We start from the raw sequence: 20,928 nt of genomic DNA on the forward strand, positions 1-20,928 counted from the left end.
TAAAAGTCTTTACTAAGTACCATGGGGTCAAAAGTCAATATCTAACTTGAAGATATACCACTTATATAAATGGCAAATCTTTACACTGAATATGACTAGTACAGCAAAATTCAATGAAGTTTGCATATTAAACTGAATTCCGTTGAAGCCTGCCTAACCAGCCAAGATGGATTAGTTCTAACATTTTTGTTACTATGTATTAGTGTTTTGCCTATTCTAGAACATTGTAAAACTGGAATCATACAGAGTGCTCTCTTCTGAGTTTTGCCTTTTTGCCAAACCTAATGCTTTGAAATTCATCCATATTCTTGCATGTAACATAGGTTCTTTTCATCGAGGCATGACATTCCAATGAATGAATATACCGCAATCTTCCATCCATTCAACTGTCAATGGACATTTGAATTACTTACAGTTTTTGGCTTATGAAGATTCATGTAAGTCTTTTTGTAAGCATATATTTTGTTTCTCTTGAGTAAATATCTAGAGTGGAATTTCTGGGTCATATGGCAAGTGTATTTTAACTAATCTGATATTCTTATAGCAGTACTTTGTTGTGGTTTTAATTTGCAATTCTCTGATAAATAATGATGTCAAGCACCTTTTAATGTGTTTCTAGGTTGTTCCTAAGTCTTACAACTCAGCATACCTTACAACTTATTTAACATTCCTGCATCTTACAACTCAGTAAAAAGAAGAAAATAAATGCAACAAAAATAGTTGAAAAATTGAACAGCTATTTCACAAAAGACAAATAATAAATGATCAATAAACACAAGCAAATACATTCAATATCTCCTATTCATTAAAATAGGCTAATTGATTAAAGAAGAATACTTAAGTTTTACTTACCACTTTTCTTGATTGTGGTTTTGAAAGTCCTACAATATTTCTGTAAATCTTACAATATCCAGAATTAATATCAGCCACAAAAGAGATTATATTTCCACTTTCCACTATCATTGAAAATAAAAGAGACAATTCATTGTTTCTATAAGAAATTATTTTTAGATATTATGACAATAAAGGTGACATTTAATTCAACAACTATTAGTAGTAAATTTCTTAACAGACACCAGTTTATAGGCAATCCTTGGTATGTGATACAAATTTACATCTGATATTTAAATTGGTAACAAATATAGAAAGAAATATTGACAAGAATTTGGCAGTAAAATCACTGGTGTGCTAGTAAACTGCATGGTGGAGGAGAGGAAGAGGAGTGTGGGACAAGCCCCAAATTGCAGAATTTGCTGATTTTCAAAGTATATGTATTTCTACTCTGGCTACTTTGAAATTGCCAAAGGTTTAACAACTGGCTCAAAAAAATCTCTGAATATTTAACATTTGGATCTTCAGAGCTCAAAGTATATAATAAAAAAATAAGTAAATAAAAGGTCATTTAATACTCACCAGTCATTTTTTTTGCTTAAATAAAAATTTATGGCAACTCTTCTACTGTCTTATATTTTGTTTCTTATATCCAAACAATAATATTATAAAGTTATCTTCAAATATCAAGGTATAATATAGCTGTAGAATTATGTGTAAATTGTATAGACATGGGAATTTTTTCACAGATCCTACTCTTCAAAGTAAAGAGTAGTGTTTTGCCAAGATATTATATGATAGTAGAGACTGTTTCACTTCTTTTAGTCAATCAATAAGACATAAAGGAAAGTATAGAGTCTCCCAGCAATTTTTTTTCTTTTTTTTTAAATTTTATTTATTTATTATTTTTTGGGGGGTACACCAAGTTCAATCATCTGTTCTTATACACATATCCCTGTATTCCCTCCCTCCCTCAACTCCCCCCCACCCTCCCTGTCCCAGTCCTCTAAGGCATCATCCATCCTGGAGTTGAACTCCCTTTGTTATACAGCAGCTTGCCACTGGCTATCTATCCGGCAATTGTTATAAGTAAGAGAAGGATGCACTCAGACAGATAGAAAAGAAATCCATTATTCTTAACTTTTAGAGCTGCGATTCTATAAATCTTTTCTTGAAAGTCAAGCCTTATATAGATCATAGATAAGCATATATAATATCAAAGTGAATAAAGGTCATGGGAATTTGTCTTTGTATTAAAGGCAAGGCAACAGTGGAAAAGCTAAACCACTGCAGCAAAATCTGTAAGGCAGTCTTACCCCTTAGAGGGGACACTTGCTGCCTCAGTAATTGTCTATGGTCTCTATACTAATTACAGAAAATGTTTATCTTAATGAAGACAGTACAGCAAAACTCTTTTCATCTAGGTAAGCAGGCTGAATTTAATGACATTAAAAATATCTCATCACACATAAGAAATTTTAAATACTACTTTTTTGACTAAAAAAAGAGTCATGCCAATTGCCTGTAAACACTTAACACCTCTCTTGTGTTTCTTAATTTTACTCATTCAGCCTCTGGGTCTGCTTCCCATTACAAAGAATTTATGCCTGTGATGTCAAGATAAATGTTGTCATCTCATACCCTTTCCTCTTGGATCACATAGAAAATTATGAACAACAGAAAGATCCAAAGGATTATAACACAATTTTAAATGAAAATATTTAGTAATGGACTATATAAGTGAAATCTTATTCATTATTATTTAAAGGTAATATTCAGGAAATAAAGTTGATTTGTATTTAAAAATGAGTTTTGGTTTAGGAAGGTGAAAAATTCTGGAGATGGATGATGGTGAATGTTGCACAACAATGTGAATGTTCTTAGTGCCACGAACTGTACAGTTAAATATGGTTAAAATAGCATGTTTTACATTATTTGACTTTTACTACAATAAAAAAATTAAAAATTAGTTTTTATAGAACCTCATCAAAATTCAAACTCATATTCTAAAGTCTGAAAGCATTACACCATTATGAAAAGAACAAACAATTTTATCTTAATAGTAAATAAGAAAGAGAAGAAAATCAGAAAGATTCATAGAAAGTGAATATCAGGTATTGTTCTTTTCCTTTCTGTTGTTTATCATATGCCAGGAAATAGTCACAAGTCTAATAAAACTATTTTATTTCAATTTTCAGATCATTTAGAAGAAGTCATGATAAGAAGGATAATTCACAACTGGCTATTAGCATCAGCACTGGAACAGTTATGGTCTCAGTTTAAATGGAAACTAGTGATTATAAAGATTGTTAAAGGACATTTTCTTAATTAAGATAAACTCAAGTCCATTAGCCTAACAGACCAAAACACAGTTTTGGAACAGCAGTGTATCTGATTGATGCAGTTTCAAGCAGAACATGCATTAGCTTAATGGATACCAGTTCTCCTTGTAAAGCTAGACTACTAGAAAATGAACAATATAAAAAAATAGTGCTAATGAATGCTATGTTTGAACTTTAACTTCAATTTAGGGAAATAATTTTGAACATATTTTCCTTATGGATATATTTTTTGCTTTTATAATGTTGTTAAGAAAGATCTTGGTTAGAAAGGACTTTGCATTTACTGAGTATTTCTGTAAGGGTCCATGCTAATGAAACTTTAAACAATGTTAAACCCTTCCTCTTTATTATTTAAAAATGCATATTTATATGAAGATAGGATTTCCAGCTAAGTAGAAGCAAATCCTGGCTAGAAATGCATATCAGAAAATTTGATCACTGATTAATTATCTAATTTCTAATTACACTACACCTTCTGAGTTCTTGGCACATTCAAATAGGTCATTCTTCTAAAGTATGAGTACTACATGTAAAACACTGTCATTCATATTAAGTACTTGCCATTTTGCGTAAGAAATTAAAAATAAGTGAGCATTTCTCTAATCTCACAAATATGAGATTTGGAAAAATGTTATGTTAATTACTGATAGAGGGAATCCTGAGAAATGTGGGTGGAAGAAATTTAAATTTTGAACACATCTCGGAGACTAGACCAAGAAAAGAATTTACTAATATCATACATTTATAGAATCATTTCACAGAAAATAACAGAGTATGACTGGTTACTCATTAAACATTAGGGCAGATGAAGGTCCAGACTTGGTGTCAGATTCCCTCCACCCCTCTCTCCTCCCCCTTCTTCCCCCATTTTTCCCTTTCTTCCCACCCCATGCTACTTTTACAAGTCAGGAAGAAGGGATTATGGAGATTTGATGCCCCAGCCTGATAGCCAAGAAAGCCATACCTCACATCAACTCTCTCACCAGATTCAGATCTCACCTTCTTAATTAAATCTACCATGACTCTGCTAGTTTATCCCACAGTTTAACCTGCTCTTTCCAGCTCCCTCACCCCACTCTTCTTTTTTTCCTCATGGTTTGTTATCATCTAACATATGATCTAATTTACTGATTTACTTCTTGTACATACTGTGTATTATATATATCCTGTAGCCACTAGGATGCAAGCTTCATCAAGACAAGGATCTTTATTTTTATCCTTCATTCACTCAGGTATTTGCAAAGTAGGCATTGAATAAATATTTGATGAACAAATGCAAGGTCACAATACTAAATTGCAATTTCCTCAAAAGGTTAACTGAGCACAAGCAGAAGCTCAGAATATGGTAGCTGAGGTTTTTATGAAACAAACTTGCACAACTAAAAATTCTGGATGAAATATTTTTAAATATATGAGATTGTAAAAGGCAAAGGCAAACAAACAAAAATGAAACCAAAGCAAACTAAACAAAAAAACCCTCAAAACCCAGAAATAAAAAGAAAATGCAGTCACAGAGGTAAGGAAGCTCTAGAGCCAGTGGCAAAGTCTGTCTGAGAGATCAGATGTGGACATATTCCTTCATAAAACCTCCAAGAACAATATTCTTGGGAGGTGAACTGGTAAACTCCCACCTCACAAAGAGAGTTCCTAAAGATATTTTCCTCTCTTAGTTGTGGTGCTAAAGGAATGGAAAAAGAGAAGAGAAAGTGTCTCTGAAAATTCCTAACCATAGCCCATGGGTATTGGGGCTAGAATCTACACCACCTGTGAGGCACCAAAGATTTATTTTTAAATTATATTGTTGCCTTGCAAATCTAAATGCCTGGGAAAAAATTCTTTCTGGATAAATTAATGCTTGTCCAGGCTTCAAAGAAGTCCAACAGATATGAAGATACTATCTTAGGAAAGTGAGCCCTTAATAAAATATGTATTACCAAATATATTAGCAAACAAGCAACATTAATTATAGTCACCATACTCTTTTAAACATAATCATATGCTCACATTACTATAGATAATTTTGTGTATTTATGTGCACATGATATATACACATTTATAGCAACATCAGAATTAGGAAATAGAAAATAAAATTATGTTTATAAAAAAGCAAAAGCAAGGACCTTTCCTGATGGCACAGTGGTTAAGAGTCAACCTGCCAATGTAGGGGACACAGGTTCAATTCCTGGTCTGGGAAGATCCCACATGCCATGGAGAAACTAAGCCCATGTACCACCAACTACTGAGCCTGAGCTCTAGAGACCTTGAGCCACAAATATCGAGCCCACACACAGCAACTGCTGAAGCCCTTATGACTAGAGCCCATGCTTTCCAAAAGAGAAGCTACCGCAATAAGAAGCCGGTGCACTGCAATGAAGAGTAGCCCTCGCTATCCGCAACTACAGAAAGCCCACACACAGCAACGAAAACCCAATGCAGCCAATAACTAATAAAATAAATAAATAAATGTAAAAAATATTTCAAAAAAGCAAGACTCTTAGAATTAATCAATTTGATTACCAAAATTAACCAAATAGTACTTTCAGAAAATCTATTATCAAGTGAATTAAATATTAAACTAAAAAACTAATGCTATATCTGAAAATTTTATTACTAAATTAACTTAAGCATGACATGATTTTTTTTTGCATTACAATTAAGGTTAAACAGCTGTGCATTTAAATATTAGTTTATTTTGTGTTAATTATTTGAATCAAAATTTAAATCAAAATTTGAATCAAAATTTAAAAATTGAAACAGCCACCTCTTCAGGCAATGTACTAATAGTACTGAACTGCTCTTTATTTCAGTAGTCAACAAATTTAATTAATCTCTCCTGTTCTTGACACACTTTTCTGCTCTTATAAGAACTTTCTGTTTTTAGTACTGAGGATACCATCAGACTATGCTGTAAGCACTGTATGGAGTCAGTTTTTTTCCTCCCTAAAAAATGTCTCTGCCATTTTCCAAAAAAAAATGGACAAATTAGTATTATTTTGGTACTAAACATCAATTCCCCTCCCTTCAAACATGAATTAAATCTTAGACATTTAATTAAACTGGTGCTAGTGTCCAACTTTGAATTCCCTTTACTTTTTCATTCTCTCTCAGTAGATGATAGATACAGATAGATAGACAGACAGATAGGTAGATAGTAGACTGATTGATTTTATGTAGACATATTTATGAACACAAATATTCAAAACTAGAGGTATGAATATATTAATATGGGTATATATGTATAGGTATAGGGGTTGTGTATATGCAACATTTCATGGAATTCCATATTTCTGTATTTCTTCTTTACATATATCCTATCTTTTCATAGTATTTTGAGAGCACGATGTTCAAAGATCTGTTATACAGATTAAGGTTAATATTACTGCTCTTGTTATAAAGGCTTTAATGAGCCTACTCTTTTCAGAATTACACATTTGGTTTTCTCCTTTTACTTGAATTTGGAGCAGTACTTTGTAATACTGGAATTAATTTCCATCATGCTTGATGATTACTTTAGTAAATATATGAAATTCATTAACCGTGTCTACCACAGAGTAAATTCTGTATATAAGTTTGCTGCTTTAATATTGAATTTTGACCCTCAGCTGTCCAGATATTCCAACCATATCTGGGCTATTAGTAAAAAATCACTAAAGGAATGAAAGCACCATGAGCAAGAATCAGCATAAACTCAAAACTATAGATATAGATCTCCAAATACCTCAAATACTGGAATTACCAGAAGGCAAAATGCTTATATATGAAGTACTAAATAATAAAAAGGCAATTTCTGGAAGAACTTATGTAAAATAGAAATTTTTCTTTTAAGTTTGAGAAAATTCAATAGATCAACTGAGAGTGTATGTTTTTTTTGGATTATTATAAAAATTCCTTTTTAAAATGACTTTTGATATCTTCTAGTTTTCTCATTCATGTTTCTCTTTCATTTGACATTTTATATTTTCTAGAAATATATCCTTTCCATCTAGTTTTTCAATATATTAGAATACACTTGTTAGGGCACTTAAATTCTGAAATCTTTATTGTGTCTTTATTATATTTCATGTGCTTGTAATGCTTTTTCCTAAATATTTTTTAAAAACAGCATTTTATTTCACAAATAACTTGTTTCTGTGTAAATATTGCTTCTTAATTCATTGATCTCTGTCTTTATTTCATTATTTATTTATTTTTTCTGGCTTTCTAATAAATATATTTAACACTACACATTTCTTCTATCTGCTGGCCTAATTCACCTCATACATTCTGAAATACAGTGATTTTATTATGATTTGGTTGAGAGTTTTTCTTAATTTCCTTTTAATCAGTGGGATATGGCTATGTGTTATTTATTTCATTTCCAAACGTTTGGGACCTTATTTTTGCTATCCTTTTAAATAAATTTTGAGTTTTCTTGTTTTGTTTTACACTTGACTCTGTGAGATGATTAGATACAATATATTTTTGTAATTATTTCTTATTATTGACATGCTGGGGAAAAAGTTCCATTGAAATGGAATTCTTCAGATATATAAAAGTTTGACTTTTGTAATTGTAATGTTTAGTTTATAGTTGTTAATCTATACAGTCTTTCATTTCCTGAGAAAGTTGTGTAACCAAACTACAATAATTATGATTCTTTCTCTTTTTTCATCACAATAGTTTTGCCCTGCATTCTATCTTGCTGTATATTTATATTCTTTCATCAGCTTAACACACATAATTTAAATAAACGCATCAAGGAGAAATACACCAAGGCACATATTAATCAAACTAACAATTAAACACAAAGAAAAAATATTAAAAGCAGTAAGAGAAAAACAACAAATAACATAAAGGAAAACCCATAAGGATAACAGCTGACCTTTCTACAGAAACTCTGCAGGCCAGAAGGGAATGGCAAGATATACTGAAAATCCTGAAAGAGAAAAACCTACAGCCAAGAATACTCTACCCAGAAAGAATCTCATTTAGATTTGAGGGAGAAATCAAAAGCTTTACAGACAAGCAAAAGTTAAGAGAATTCAGCACCACCAAACCAGCCTTACAACAAGTGCTAAAGGAACTTCTCTAAGTAGGAAACACAAGAAAAGGAAAATTCCTACAAATACAAACCCCTCAAAATTAAGAAAATGGTATTTGGAGCATGCATGTCAATAATCACCTTAAGTGTAAATGGATTAAATGTTCCAAACAAAAGACACAGACAGGCTGAATGGATACAAAAACAAGACCCTTCTATATGCTGTCTACAAGAAACCCACTTCAGACCAAGGGATACATATAGACTGAAAGTAAAGGGATGGAAAAAGATATTCCATGCAAATGGAAGTCAAAAAAAGCTGGAGTAGCAAAACTCATAAAAGACAAATTAAACTTTAAAGTAAAGACTATTACTAGAGACAACGAAGGACACTACATAATGATCTAGGGATCCATCCAAGAAGAACATATCACAATGGTAAATATCTATGCCCCCAACATAGGAGCACCTCAATACATAAGGCAAATGCTAACAGCCATAAAAGGGGAAATTGACAGTAACAAAATAATAGTGGGAGATTTGAACACCCCACTTACATCAATGGACAGATCATCCAAACAGAAAATAAAGACACACAAGCTTTAAATGACACATTAGACCTCTCGACTTAATTGATATTTATAGGACATTCCATCCAAAAACAACAGAATATACTTTCTTCTCAAGTGCACACGGAACATTTTCCAGGATAGATCACATCTTGGGTCACAAATCAAACCTCAGCAAATTCAAGAAAATTGAAATCATATCAAGCATCTTCTCAGACCACAACGCCATGAGACTAGATATCAATTACCTGAAAAAAACTGTAAGACCTACAAACACATGGAGGCTAAACAATTCACTCTTAAACAACCAAGAAATCACTAAAGAAATCAAAGAGGAAATCAAAAAATTTCTAGAAACAAATGACAATGAAAACACAACAACCCAAAACCTATGGGATGCAGCAAAAGCAGTTCTAAGAGGGAAGTTTATAGCAATACAGTCCTACCTTAAGAAACAAGAAAAATGTCAAATAAACAAACTAACCTTACACTTCAAACAATTAGAAAAAGAAGAACAAAGAAACTCCAAAGTAAGCAGAAGGAAAGAAATCATAAAGATCAGAGCAGAAATAAATGAAAAAGAAAAGAAGCAAGCAATAGCAAAAATTAATAAAACTAAAAGCTGGTTCTTTGAGAAGATTAACAAAATTTATAAACCATTAGATAGACTCATCAAGAAAAAAAGGGAGAAGATGCAAATCAACAGAATTAGAAATGAAAAAGGAGAAGTACCAACGGACACCACAGAAATACAAAACATCATGAGAGACTACTACAAGCAACTATATGCCAATCAATTGGATAATCTAGAAGAAATGGATACATTCTTAGAAAAATACAATCTTCCAAGACTGAACCAGGAAGAAATAGAAACTATGAACAACCAATCAAAAATATGGAAATTGAGGCAGTGCTTAAAATCTCCCAAAAAACAAAAGCTAAGGGCCAAATGGATTCATGGGTGAATTCTATCAAATATTTAGAGAAGAGCTAACACATATCCTTCTCAAACTCTTCCAAAATATTGCAGAAGGAGGAGCACTCCCAAACTCATCCTATGAGGCCACCATCACCCTGATACCAAAACCAGGCAAAGATGTCACAAAAAAAGAAAATTACAGACCAATATCACTGATGAATATAGATGCAAAAATCCTCAACAAAATACTAGCTAACAGAATCCAACAACACATTAAAAAAATCATACATCATGATCAAGTGGGGTTTATCCCTGAGATGCAAGGATTCTTCAATATATGCAAATCAATCAATGTGATACATCATATCAACAACTTGAAGGATAAAAACCATATGATCATTTCAATAGATGCAGAAAAAGCTTTTGACAAAGTTCAACATCGATTTATGATAAAAGCTCTCCAGAAAATGGGCATAGAAGGAAATTACCTCAACATAATAAAAGCCATATATGAGAAAGATATAGCCAACATCGCTCAAAATAGTGAAAAACTGAAAGCATCCCCCCTAAGAACAAGAACAAGACAAGGGTGTCCACTCTCACCATTATTATTCAACATAGTTTTGGAAGTTTTAGCCACAGCAATCAGAGAAGAAAAAGAAATACAAGGAATACAAATTGGAAAAGAAGAAGTAAAATTGTCACTCTTTGCAGATGACATGATATTATACATAGAAAACCCTAAAGACTCTACCAGAAAACTGCTAGCACTCATTGATGAGTTTAGTAAAGTACCAGGATACAAAATTAATGCACAGAAATCTCTTGCATTCCTATACATGAACAACGGAAGAGCAGAAAGAGAAATGAAGGAAACTCTCCCATTCACCATTGCAACAAAAAGAATAAAATACCTAGGAATAAACTTGCCTAAGGAGGCAAAAGATCTGTATGTAGAAAACTATAAGACACTGATGAAAGAAATCAAAGATGAAACAAACAGATGTAGGGATATACCATGTTCCTGGATTGGAAGAATCAACATCAAGAAAATGACTGTATTACCCAAAGCAATTTACAGATTCAATGCAATCCCGATCAAATTACCAATGGCATTTTTCACAGAACTAGAGCAAGAAATCTTACGATTTGTATGGAAATGCAAAAGACCCCGAATAGCCAAAGCAATCTTGAGAAGGAAATATGGAGTTGGTGGAATCAGGCTTCCTGACTTCAAGCTATACTACAAGGCCATTGTGATCAAGACAGTATGGTACTGGCACAAAAATAGAAAGGAAGACCAATGGAATAGAATAGAGATCTCAGAGGTAAGCCCAAACACATATGGGCACCTTCTCTTTGACAAAGGAGGCACGAATATACAATAGAAAAAAGACAGCCTCTTCAATAAGTGGTGCTGGGAAAACTGGACAGCAACATGTAAAAGAAGGAAATTAGAACACTTCCTAACACCATACACAAAAATAAACTCCAAATGGATTAAAGACCTACATGTAAGACCAGACACTATAAAACTCCTAGAGGAAAACCTAGGCAGAAAACTCTATGACATCCATCAAAGCAAGATCCTTTTTGACCCACCTCCTAGAATCATGGAAATAAAATCAAGAATAAACAAATGGGACCTCATGAAACTTAAAAGCTTTTGCACAGCGAAAGGAACCACCAACAAGTCTAGAAGGCAACCCTCAGAATGGGAAAAAATAGTTGCCTATGAAACAACGGACAAAAGATTAACCTCCAAAATATATAGGCAGCTCATGCAGCTTAATACCAAAAAGGCAAATAACCCAATCCACAAATGGGCGGAAGACCTAAATAGACATTTCTCCAAAGAAGACATACAGATGGCCAACAGACACATGAAAAGATGCTCAACATCACTCATCATCAGAGAAATGCAGGTCAAAGCCACAATGAGGTATCACCTCACACCAATCAGAATGGCCATCATCACAAAGTCTGGAAACAACAACTGTTGGAGAGGGTGTGGAGAAAAGGGAACTCTCCTGCACTGTTGGTGGGAATGCAAGTTGGTAGAGCCACTCTGGAAAACAGTTTGGAGGTTCCTTAAGAAACTACAAATAGAACTACCATATGATCCAGTCATCCCACTCCTGGGCATATACCCAAAGAAAACCATAATCCCAAAAGAAACTTGTACCATCATGTTTATTGTAGCACTATTTACAATAGCCAGGACATGGAAGCAACCTAAATTTCCATCAGCAATGAATGGATAAAGAAGAAGTGGCATATATATACAATGGAATATTACTCAGCTATAAATAAGAATGAGATGGCGCTATATGTAATGAGGTGGATAGACCTAGAGTCTGTCATACAGAGTGAAGTAAGTCAGAAAGAGAAAGACAAATATTGTATGCTAACTCATATATACGGAATCTAAAATTGGTACTGATGAACTCAGTGACAAGACAAGAACAAGGACGCAAATGCAGAGAATGGACTGGAGAACTTGAGGTTTGGGGGGTCGGGGGGTGAATGGGAAGCTGAGATGAAATGAGAGAATAGCATAGACATATATATACTACCAAATGTAAAATAGATAGCCAGTGGGAAGTTGTTGTATAACAAAGGGAGTTCAATTCGAGAATGGAGGATGCCTTAGAGGACTGGGACGGGGATTGTAGGGGTGGAGTTGAGGGAGGGAGAGAATATGGGAATATGTGTATAAATACAGATGATTGAACTTGGTATACCTCAAAAAAATAATTAAAAAAATTACATAAATGCATCATGCCATTAATATTTTTCTGTGGCGAGATCTATTTTAATTATTTCCTCTTTTACACTTGTCAATATTTCCTATACAGCTTTCCACTTTAGTATGCATAAAGAAATATCATTATTTTTGAAAGACTCAGTGTGGAGGTATCATAATTTAGTAAACATTTTTCTAAATTTGAGGTTTTAAATGGTTCCAAGACATGCTATTTAAAAATATGCTACAATAAATTTCCTTCCTGGATATCTGCAGATAAATGCACAATTTCCTATAAATTAAATTACTCATAAAGCATGTAATGATAAATTCTGATAAATTTTGCTAAATCAGAAAATGAAACCTAATTATTGTTTTCTTTGGCATGTCCTTGATATTTGCTGAAGATTAAAGTTCATTTATTTTTGTATTTTACCATTGTATACTCTAGTGAATTTTTGTTCACACATACTGTCCATTTTCAATTTGGGGATTTTTGTCTATCTGTAGTAAGTCTTTATATATTATGGTTATTTAATCTTCATCATTATATACATTGCAAATATTTACTTCTAGTTTCCTAAGAATGATTGTGTTTACAATTTTACCACGTAATTTTTATTATTTTGTTTGTGGTCAAACCTGTTAAGTTTCTTCATACTATAAGGATGGGAAGATTATTACTAATAAAATAATTCAATATTACCTCAATAAATTTATAAGATTTTTGCATTCAAATATTTCCTATAATTTACAATTTGAATAATGTATGAGAGAAGAATTTTCATCTCAAAATGGATAGAAGGCCCAAAAATATTTGCCAAAAAATCTTATTCTCATTGATTTGAAATGTCCTTGATTTCATGTATAAATTGATATAAAGTTATGAAGGTTTTTCTGAAGTTTATTGCAATCCACTCTTTATTTTATTATTAGAATATGTTTTGATAACTGTGAGATAACTTTTCCCATTGAAATTTTACAAGATTTTCTTAGAATATATTAAATGTTTGGTCTTCCAGATAAAATTATGATGCTGAATATTTTATGTTTGTTCCCTTCAGATTCCCTTTCTAACTTTCTTTACTCTGTTGGCTTTTTGTTAAACTTGGCCAATGAGAGGCAAAGGAAGGAGATGATAAAAGAGAGAATTTGAGGTACTTATTTCTCCCGTCTGCCATTTTGATGCACCACTGTGTAGCAGAGGCTGAACACCTGTACTAAAGACCCCAATTACCACAGGAAAACCTATAGGTGCAATATGTAGTCAGATCCTGATAATTCCTCCCTCCTCTTTCCCTTTCAGACAGACTTTGTAATGATTTCCTACTATTGGATGTGCCTGGGTGCTTCACCGTCTTTTGTTAGTTCCCCTTAATCTTACCCTCACTTTTGTAAATAGTCCATTAACTCTCTTTCATGATTCCCATCTAACATGCTGTCTATTTATTGCCAGAAACGCAACTGATACTTACAACTTTCTTTTAAAAGTTAAGATTAAGATTTTCATTTCCATTCTATTCAATTCATATATTAATTTAGGTGGAATTATATTTTTATCATATTCCAATCCAATTTCTATTTTCTGAGTCTATTTAATACCATCCCCCCAAATTATATAGCTTGTCTCATAAAGGGTTTGCATTTTTCTTGCTTAGTTCATTTTTGGACATTTAAAATTTTGTTGATATTTTAAGTGATGTGTCCCATTATTTTGCACAGTTATTGTTTCTCATATAAATTATGAATTGTTGATTAAGAAATGGAAAATGATTCTTGTTGATGTAGTAAAAGGAAAGTTTTGAAGAAAGAAATGGCATTTAACCCAAAGTCAATTACATTTATGGTGCCACAGTCAGAATAAATCAAGCTTCATAATTACCATACTTAGGATGTTTATTCCACAAAAGCAGTAGTGAGAAAATTTGGGTCAGGTGCCAGATTCACAGAGGATTTCTTCCTATGAAGCAGGGGTTGATCACCAAGGAAGAATTTAGGTGACATTACCAATGATTGACTGTATGCTAAGCAAACAGAAACATTTCAAATAACATAAAAATGTAAGACTATCATCTTCCAAAATTATTTCTGATTCACTCATATCATTTTTTTCTTTTTCCTAGCATCATGATGAATCTTGATGCATGTGTGCGTGTGTGTGTGTGTGTGTGTGTGTGTGTTTAGTTTGACACTTGGAAAGAAATTCTATTTTCCATTGAAATGGCCAAATGACCTTATTCACAGGGTTCTTTGGAGGACCAAAGGGATAATCTAAATTAATTTGAAAGAGTACTTTATAAATAGCAATAAATTAATAGAAAAAAATTATTTTCATATTTGTGTAGAAAAAGTTTCTTCATTTACACCTGACAATCATATATTATTTTAAACATAAATTATAGTTAATCATGATAATTGTCCATTTAACAAGGATACACTGATTAGCGACTTCATTCTGACACTGCCCAACCATCTACATTGATTTCAGTTCAATTACTTAAGCAAAATTACTTTAGAGATGAATAATCACATACTAAATGGACTGGCCAAGAAAGTACATGAGTAGTATGATGCATTTATCATTTGTACATAATACAGAGTATAATTAAATGTATTCATTATTTGAAAAAATGATTTACTTAATTTCACAATAATTAATTTTGATTCAAGATACATTCCACTTGGTATATCTTAATGTAATCTAGACCAGTGTAAGTAAATGCTTTGAGTAAAGAAATTTATTTTATTACATACCTTCAGAATATTGGTTATTTATACTCAAATTATTTCAATCACTGTATATGATATTTATGCAAAGGTACATTTCAGTGCACCTACTGGTGATCCAGTTTCACTTTTGTACACACTATTCTGACAAGAAAAATGTGTGAAGTTGTTGTTTTCAGTATTTTAATATTTTTCAAAACAACTTTAAAAAATATATTAAATCATATTTTCATTTTTAATGGAGTATTAATGTTTGATAATTAGATTTTGTGAACTCTTTATATTAATCCCCTTTTATATCATTTGCTGATTCTTTTAAAACTATGGTTTTCCTCTTAATCTCATTACTTTCACATATTAAACAACTAAATATAAATTGTATACCCATAGTTTCTTCTTATTGTTATCTCTATCTTTAATTTAATAATTAATCCATTTTAAATAATTTTTGTCACATAATGTCAGGTTAAATAGCTAACTGAACTTTTTTCCCCATATGTACAGATTATTTTCTAAGAATTTTTTTTTCAATTTCCATTTTTATTTTGTCAGATATATTCAACATACTCAAAACCTAACTTTTATCCTATACTGTATTTGAATTTCAGAATTGGTAGGGTCTGATTAATACACTCTAACATAATCAGTTAACAAATCGGTTTTTCTAATAACATTTTTTATTTAAAAATTACTAGTCTTTCCCCAGTGATGCATGCATGATACTTCCTCCATTATATACTATACACCATTTTCCTGCACACTGGAGTTTTTTATAAGCTAACAGTCTAAATGGAATGAAATGAAAAAGTCGTTAGAGCTTTTATAAGAAATAAATTTATAGCATGCATCAAAAATGATATAATATTTTAGACACATGCTAAGAATTTTTCTTAAGGAAATAATCAGGTAAGTATTTCAGATATAAGTATTCAAAACTGTGTGTGTTAGAGGACTGGGATGGGGAGGGTGGGGGGACTCGAGGAAGGGTGGGGGGAGTTGAGGAAGGGAGGGAATATGGGGAAATGTGTATAAAAAATAGATGATTGAACTTGGTGTACTCCCAAAAAAATTAAAAAAAAATTAAAATTTAAAAAAAACTGTGTGTGTAGGATATTTTATGAAACTTAAATGATAATAGGGAAATGTTTAAATAAAGTATGATAATCCATTGGATATATTATGCTTCCTCTAAAATTCATAATTTTTAAACTGTTACTGACATGGAACATGCTTATGTTATAAAGGTCAATGGAAATGACTTCCATTAACTCTATAGTATTCAACTTTGGTTAAAAATATACAAAAGCCATTTACTTCAGAATTAGAAACATGGAAAAATGTAGGAAAAGTTCGATGTCTATAACAGTCAATGTTTGTAAGACTATAATTATAAGTGTATGCTTTGTAATCTTCTGTATACAATAAATGTATACATTATTCATATATTATTTTCATAATTATATTAAATAAAACATTTTCTAAAATAATATTAGAACAACTGATTCATAATGTGGTCTCTTTTAGAGGTATACCATAATTACAGAATAAAAATAAATAGGTTTTGAGCAATATAGTATAATAGGAAGCCCAAGACTCTCCTTCCTCCCACAGAGACACTGATTCAGCTACAATCCATGGACCAATTCCATTTGTGAGAAATCCAGAAACTAAATAAGAGGCTGTTGTACACCAGATGAACACAAAACCAGCTGTATCAAAACTGGTAAAAAAAAATTCATGGCACTCTCTTGTCATAGTTTCTCCCCCTCCAGCACAGCTCCATACAATCAGGAGAAAACTCCCAGCTCCTGATTTCTCCCTGAGGAGGGAAAGAGAAGGATGGACTGTATGTCCAAAGTTCTGACCTTTGAGGGGAACCACCTGAGGGTTTGGATTCTGCCTTGTCCCTCTGAGAGCATTGACAGAACCCAGTATACTCTATCTAGATGCCTGCAAGCCTCTAAGAATAAATAAGAGCTGGATAGCATGCTGCTTCTCCAGAACACACATAATACAGCATACAAAGTCCAAAGCAGCTTGGTGGCATCTGCCTCAGGAGAAAAAGAAGAGTAGTGCATGCATCCAATATCTTGTCTGAGTCTAAGCACTGACAGGAATAGGGTGCCAGGTTGAGGTCCACTGAGAAAAAAAAATTTTCCAGTGCATACCAGAATCTACAATACCACGTATAGACACTATGTAGCATTCCTGATTAGAATTTGGCAAACCTTGTCAACAAGGAGATTAAACACACAAGCCCAGAGAGCACACATTCCCAGAAAAGGCTTGAAAGCTCTTTAGGATATCCAACTGGGCTGATTGAACAAGTTCCTCCCTGTGCAGAACTATGACACAAAGAGTGGGAGAAGCACTTGATTTTTCAAATTCCAAAGTTCCAACAGAAGATAAAACATACAAAAAGCAGGGAAATATGGGACATTCAAAGGAACAAGTTAAATCACAAGAAAGTGAGCCTAAGGAAATGGAGAAATATGAATTAGCAGACAAAAACTGATACAGATAACTAATCAAAATCTGGAAAATGATGTATGAACAAAATCAGTATATCAACAAAGATAGAAACTATGAAGAAGAACCAAATAGAAATTCTAGGATTGAAGAACAAAATAACTTAATTGAAAAATTCACTGCAGGGACTTAACAGCTCTTGACTAGGCAGAAGAAAGAAAAAATCAGCAAACTTGAAGACAGGACTTTTGAAAACACTGAGGCTTAGGAGCGAGAAAACGAAGAAGAAGAAAAACATGGAGAGTGCTTCACCTACTTGTGGGACATCATTAAATAGAACATACACATTACAGAAATCCCAGAGGAGAAGAGAATGGGGCAGAAAACCTATCTGAAGAAATAATGGCTAAAAACTTTTCAAAGTTGAGAAAAAATGGACATACAAATTCAAGAAGTTCAATTCACTCCAACCAGGATAAATCTAAGAAGACCTACACAAAGACACATTATAATACAACTGTTAAAAGTCATAGGCAGAGAGAGCATTTTGAAAGCAGAAAATAAATCTACTCATCACATACAAGGAAGTTCTAGAGATCTGCTGTACAATGTTATGCTTATAGTTATCAATACTGTCTACTTAAAAATTGTTGTGTAGGTCTCACAACACAATAAAAATATAAATAAATTGTTAAGAATTAACCTCTGAGTTACTAATAGTTTTTTTATTACTTTTCCATCAAAATATACCATGAGTAATATGCAAACACACACACACACACACAATCTCCCATAAGCAAAAATGTCTCAATTGTTTAAGACCTTGCTAATCAATCATTGACCTAAGGGAGATGGCATGTAATTTTACCTTTTGACAAAAAAACTTTTCTCTATTAAAACATCAAAATTATGATCACATAAGATGTGTTTATAGAGACAACTGAAAATAGTCTCAGAAATAGTTTAGTTAAATTTCTAGAGGTATTGAAAATATGCTTGTTTTCTAAGTTTGAAGACTCACTCTTCATATCTAAAAATGCAACTGTAGAAGCAAAACTAACCAATTAAATTATTAAATTAAATTAAATTATTAGCTTGCACCTCCTTTCATACACAAACACTTAATCAAGATTTTTAAAAAGCCTGAAATACAGTTAATTTGTTAAGGCAAAAAATGAAAAGTAAAACAAGTTTAAGAGAGTTAAATATTACAAGTCTAAATCAAATTTTTTCATTTATCACTTTAGGAGTTAAAAGAACATCTACACAGTGCTGCTTATGCAAAAAGCAAGCAGTAATCAATATTTTTGTTCACATTATGTGAAATTTGAACTTGATTTAGAAGGTGTCATTGTTCTAAGAAACTTTTGAGCTAGCAGACATATTTTTTTTAAATTTTATTCAGATCATTTTAAATTTTATTCAGATCATTTTGTGTAGTGGAACTACTACTTGAAAAAAGACATGAAAACCTGAAAGGACATCAAAATAAATTATACAGATTCATACACATTACCCTTATCACCTATTTCATTGTATTACAAACATTTATAAGCTATGCAGACTCTCCTTTTCCTGACTGGTCGACTCAGTCTTTATTATTTTCAAACTCTACAATTTTCACTGTTAATTTCTTTCTCACAGAGCAATGTTATTTTTCATCAAGTAGAATATGCAGAAGTTTTGCCTCAGTAGTGGAGAAAAATTAGACCTAAGCTAAATCTATCCAAGAAAGATTTAATGCAAGATATAAAAATATTGAACTGTTGTCAAGTACTAAACTTGGGCTCTGAGCAAAGTTCAAGAAAATTTGGAGAAATTAAAAAATATATATTCACCACTGAAAAAGCAAAATTTAGAATACTTGAAATTCAGTGCAGAATTACAAAACACATGCAAAAGAAAAACATGAGTATATAACTCATAATGAAGAGAAAAATAATTTAATTGAAAACATACCTGAAGTGATATAAATGATACAATAAGAAGACAAAGGCATTAAAACCCTTATTATATATACATCCCATAAACCAGTGGAAAGAATGAGCATTTTAAGTAGAAACATGGACAATATAAATGGTGAAAGTCAAATTTCTACAGATGAGAGCTAAAATGCCTGATATGAAAAATATAATAGACATAATTTACAGGTTAAACACTGTAGACAAAAAGATTAGTAACCTTGAAGACATCGCAATAGAAATTATCCAAAAAGAAGCAGAGTAAGAAAAAAAAAAAAGAATCAAACACAAACACACACACACACACACACACACACACACACAACAGAGCATATTGAGACATGGGCTAGGTTTAACCCATCTAATATACACATTATTTGCATACTGAAAAAACAGTGAGTCGGTACTTGAAAAAATCACATCCAAAATATTCCACATTTAATTAAAACTAATATTCCACCCCATAATAACAAAATAAAAATTGTTTACAAGTGCACATGGAACATGTATTACATAGACTATACTCTGGGCCATAAAAAAAGTCTCAATAAACTTAAAGAGATTCAAATCATACAAAATATATCCTTTGACCAAAACAGAATTAAATTTAAAATCATTAGCTGGCAAAATCTAAAATACTTTGAAACTTAATAACATATTTCCAAGTAAACAATGGATGAAGGAGAAAATAAAAAGGAAAATTAGAAACAATTTTGAATGGGAAGAAAAGAAAAAAGTAACATACCAAATTTGTATATACATCTAAAACAGTACTTAGAGGGAATAGTATTAAACAGCTATATTAAAAAAGAAGAACACTCTCAAATCAGAAACATCAGCTTCTGGCTTAAGATACTGAAAGAGTGAATTATGCACAAAATACATAGAATAAAGGAACTAATAAAGATAGGAGTAGAAATCAATGAAAGAGAAAACAAACAAACAAAAAACAAAAGGGAAAATCAACAAAATCCAAAGCTGTTTCTTTGAGAAAATAAATAATGTTAAGATATCTTTAGCCAGACAGATCACAAAAAGGAAATTCTCATAGCAACCCTCTGAGATAAGTACTATTATTACCCCCATTTTACAAGGGAGAAAGGTAACACACAGAGAAGTTAAAAGATTTGCTTAATGCATCAAAATTACAAAGTAGTAGAGCCAGAATTCAAGCCCAAATTATATCCCTCCTCCATCCATGTTTTTAAATATATATTATGTTTTATAATGTATATTTATATAATTATGAATTCATATCAATATTTGTAGAGCTATATCATTGTATATAGGTATGATACAGTAAATAGTTATATACAAATAAAATAAATCTCTACCCACTTTCTG

The 20,928-nt window shown here is 32.0% G+C and overlaps 1 protein-coding gene across 1 annotated transcript in view; it reads right to left on the minus strand.

The window, feature by feature from the left end:
• CNBD1 (cyclic nucleotide binding domain containing 1) overlaps positions 1 to 20,928 on the minus strand; it is a 417,888-nt gene that overhangs the window by 2,501 nt on the left and 394,459 nt on the right. Inside the window, 2 exon segments of the mRNA XM_057736982.1 lie at positions 853 to 956; positions 5,407 to 5,412. Coding sequence (XP_057592965.1) covers positions 853 to 956; positions 5,407 to 5,412 — 110 coding nt within the window.

The sequence above is a fragment of the Hippopotamus amphibius genome, chromosome 5 (genome assembly GCF_030028045.1).
Source record: "Hippopotamus amphibius kiboko isolate mHipAmp2 chromosome 5, mHipAmp2.hap2, whole genome shotgun sequence".
Lineage (NCBI taxonomy): Eukaryota > Metazoa > Chordata > Mammalia > Artiodactyla > Hippopotamidae > Hippopotamus > Hippopotamus amphibius.